Raw genomic sequence first — 3584 nt, 5'->3', positions numbered from 1 at the left:
CCTCCTCCAGATGGGAGGACGTGGATCAAATAACCTGAAGTTGGTTATTGAAGTTTGCTTCTGGTGATATTCGACCACTGAGTAAAAGTGGTCTTAGTTTGGAGAATAAACAGCACTTGAGGGTCCTGTCAGGCTGAAGGTGCAGTGTCCCAACCGAGGAGGGGTGACAGTAGGCTAGTCCCGCACAGGGATGGCAGGAAACAGCCAGCCAGAAAAATGTACTCACCTCGGCGACTTCTGTTGTAGCTTACAGAGCTACACCCCTCAGCACTGGAATGAACATCCACCACTCTCCTCTGCTGTCAGACCTCCCTCTTTTCCTAATAAGCCTGAACAACTGACTAAAGAAAAAAAAGAGCAGGGAGGGCCAGAACCTTAAGGCCCACAATCAGCTGAGCCCCATGGACCAAAATAGACATTTGACTGATGGCAGAGGGGAATTGTGTTGGAACCGGTCTGCAACCGGACACTGTTTGTGTCTGTGCTGTCCACACTGCCCGGTATAAAGGCATATAAGCCTGGCAGGCACATAGGACTTTATAAGTATAGCATGACAACGCAATGAGCAAACCTGTACTTCCTGATAGTAAAGTTTTGAATTGTCACTGAAATGTAATTTGTTTCACATCTCCATCTCTTCTGAAGTTTATCTCCGTATCGTTTTAGTAGGCATATTCTTTTTAAATACAAAAGTGTAATCTGTGACATTGCATGTATTAGTTTGAAATCCCTTTACACGTCTGGGTTAGGCCATCACTGCAAGTATGAAGGACACTTTGTTGAAGCCAAAATCTGGTAAACAGTGCCACCTTGTGACAGAAAGGAAGAAATAAAGTTCTCTTAAACATTCAAAAATATGTTCCTTCCACAGCAAACAAGAAACCTAACAGATATTTGGTATCTATCATTTATAATTATTAAAAGATATTCTAGTATTAATTATATAGTTCTAATATAAAAGTATGTGCTTTTATTGTTAAAATCAAGAGCAATAAATGCAGAAACAGTCTCTTATTCTTTATCAAATCAACAAGTGTCTTGGGGACATTAGTTTAGAGCTGGCATGACCCTTTTTAATCTGCTGGTTAGAAATGTTGTTTTACGTACATTTTTTCAAGATGTTATCTCAATAGTTGAAACTCCATAACAACATTTTGATTGTGTTTTAACCAGGATTTTTGACAATTTTAATCATCTTTAAATATCAATAACAAATGACAGTATAAGTGAATATATTTGACTTGGAGAATATAGAATTATTGAGAGTTTGGACTTATACATATAATATTTTGGAGATAATGTGAAATTATGTCAGAGAATTTAACTTTCGTACATTGACAGCTTATGCATCATCGAAGATACAATATATGTTTCACTACATGCTATGGAACACAATACTTATCAGGGGCTTTTCAAATGTATTAGACTGTTGTTATATTGTTGTTCTTACTTTTATATTTGGCATTGGCCTGACCCAAACAATGATGATGTAACTAAAATAGTGCTTTTAGTAACCAAAAAAGAGCATGAAACATCAGATATTTTACAGATATTTATTTTCACAAGTTAATTAATAACAAAAACACACAAAACACTTTCCACTGCAGCATGTATCACAAATATATTACCAACCATCTTATTAACAATTATTTCATTTAAGACATGAATTTGTCACATAAATATCATGCAATTAAAACATTTCTTTAAGAAACAATCTACACCAACTTGTCTTCACAAAGCATCGAACACACAGACACTGTGAGGCTTCAGTGATGGTAAGAGAGTCTGAGGTGCTCGTTTCTCAAGGGAGCATTGCTCAGCATAGCAGGATGACAGAATGGAGCCTGCATCAGCGTGGGGACTAAACGGGCAGCAGGGCCAGACATCAGGTGACCGTACCCAAGAGAGCTGCGAGGTGGATTCAGGTTCTGTGCACTGAAAGGAGAGGGCTTGCTCATGATGCTGTCAATGCTGAAGGAGCATTTTGCCTGCAGGCGAGGCTTTGGCTCAGCAGGGTCTGTGGAGCAAAGCTGAGCTCTGAAGTCTTTAGGCCCGTTGCTGTTCCCGTGACTGTTCAAAGTTTGTGGTAGAATGTGATAGGAAGAGGGAGGCATCATAATGCCCTCCTGCAGAGGCATGTACCGGATAGGAGCAGCGGATGGGGGGCTTACCTGGCCCTGTACGCAATACGGTTGCCCGTATGGCCGGTAGCAGTTCAAGTTGGAGTAAAAAACAAGTCCGTCTTTGCCAAACTCGGGCTGGTTTCTCTTGAAGCGCTTCCTGCGTCGAAGGAAGCTGCCGTTGTCGAACATGTCCTCTGAGGCAGGGTCCAGAGACCAGTAGTTACCTTTGCCCGGATTTCCGGGCTCCCTCGGGATCTTGATGAAACAGTCGTTGAGGGACAGGTTGTGCCGGATGGAGTTCTGCCATGCAGGGAACTTGTCTTTGTAGTAGGGGAACTTGTTGCTGATGAAGTCACAGATGCCACTGAGCGTCAGCTTCTTGACCGGGCTCTGCAGGATGGCCATGGTGATGAGGGCGATGTAGGAGTAAGGAGGCTTCACAGAGCTGCTCTGGGCTTTCCTGGACAGCGGGGCGTCTGCGCAGAAACTGTTCTCGCTTTCCCCCGAGGAGTCTGGCTCGGAAGAGTCAAATTCAGCACCAGATTCAGCCGAGGAACCGGGGTCCGTAGAGCACTTGTTTCTATAAATACGCACACTGGTAGGCTCGTCCTCGCCCACTATATCAATCTCATCCTCTTCTAGAAGCGAAGCAGGGTGTTGTGGAGCCTCAAATTCACCGGAGAGAGTCATGTTCACACGCAGAGTGGTCAAAAACGCGTAAAAACTCGGTGCCAAAGCTGCATTAATGTTTCGCCGTGCGTAATACCAAAAGGCCTCTGATCATGCGTAAAAGCGCATTCCTTCCTTAAACCTTGTTTACTGGCTGTTTGCTGTGATAAGAAGGGTTGAGGCTTTATATGAGGGGAAACTGCTGCCCTGTAGGCCAGTCCCATTAACCCTCTGGACCTATCAGAGGAGCCCCTCGCCGCGGGGAGCCAGAGGATGCGATCACACAGGCTTAGGGGGTCTTGAAGTGCATATGGCCTAAGAAAGCTCAATGTTTAGATTTCCTTATTTCACTTATGTGTTTTATTGAAATTTCCCAAAGTTTAAAGTGAGTGCCATCACGAAATTACATAACATGAAACTAAATGTCAAATATTAAAAATAATTACTGAAATCTTACTTTTGATGTAATTTCTCAGCCTAAATAACCATCGATAAGTATGGGCTTTACACATAAAAATCACCAAATATCACCACAGTGTTATTTTTGACTTATCTCTTTTTTCACTCCTGCAGCATACACAGTAGGTAGCTCACGCCACTTTGAGTCTATAGGCATTCTGTGTTGGGCATGCAATCCTTGATATGATACAAACAAAAAAAATCATTAAAAATATGTTAAAGTTCATTCCTGATATTTTAATCATCTGATATTACAAGTCTTACAGCATCACAGTCGGCGATTGGATGCTCTTGGGAATTTTAACACCACGCCTAGCCACCGCTAAGAAATAA

The 3584-nt window shown here is 42.4% G+C and overlaps 1 protein-coding gene across 1 annotated transcript; it reads right to left on the bottom strand.

The window, feature by feature from the left end:
* Nucleotides 1-1537: 1537 nt before the first annotated feature.
* Nucleotides 1538-3046, bottom strand: foxd5 (forkhead box D5). The gene has a single exon (XM_034234836.1). The coding sequence runs from the start codon at nt 2811-2813 to the stop codon at nt 1767-1769; it is 1047 nt and encodes a 348-aa protein (XP_034090727.1). The 5' UTR covers nt 2814-3046; the 3' UTR covers nt 1538-1766.
* Nucleotides 3047-3584: the final 538 nt, after the last annotated feature.

This window comes from Gymnodraco acuticeps, unplaced genomic scaffold (genome assembly GCF_902827175.1).
Source record: "Gymnodraco acuticeps unplaced genomic scaffold, fGymAcu1.1, whole genome shotgun sequence".
Lineage (NCBI taxonomy): Eukaryota > Metazoa > Chordata > Actinopteri > Perciformes > Bathydraconidae > Gymnodraco > Gymnodraco acuticeps.
Note: the sequence above shows the minus strand (reverse complement) of the source record. Positions and strands in the feature narration are given on the sequence as shown.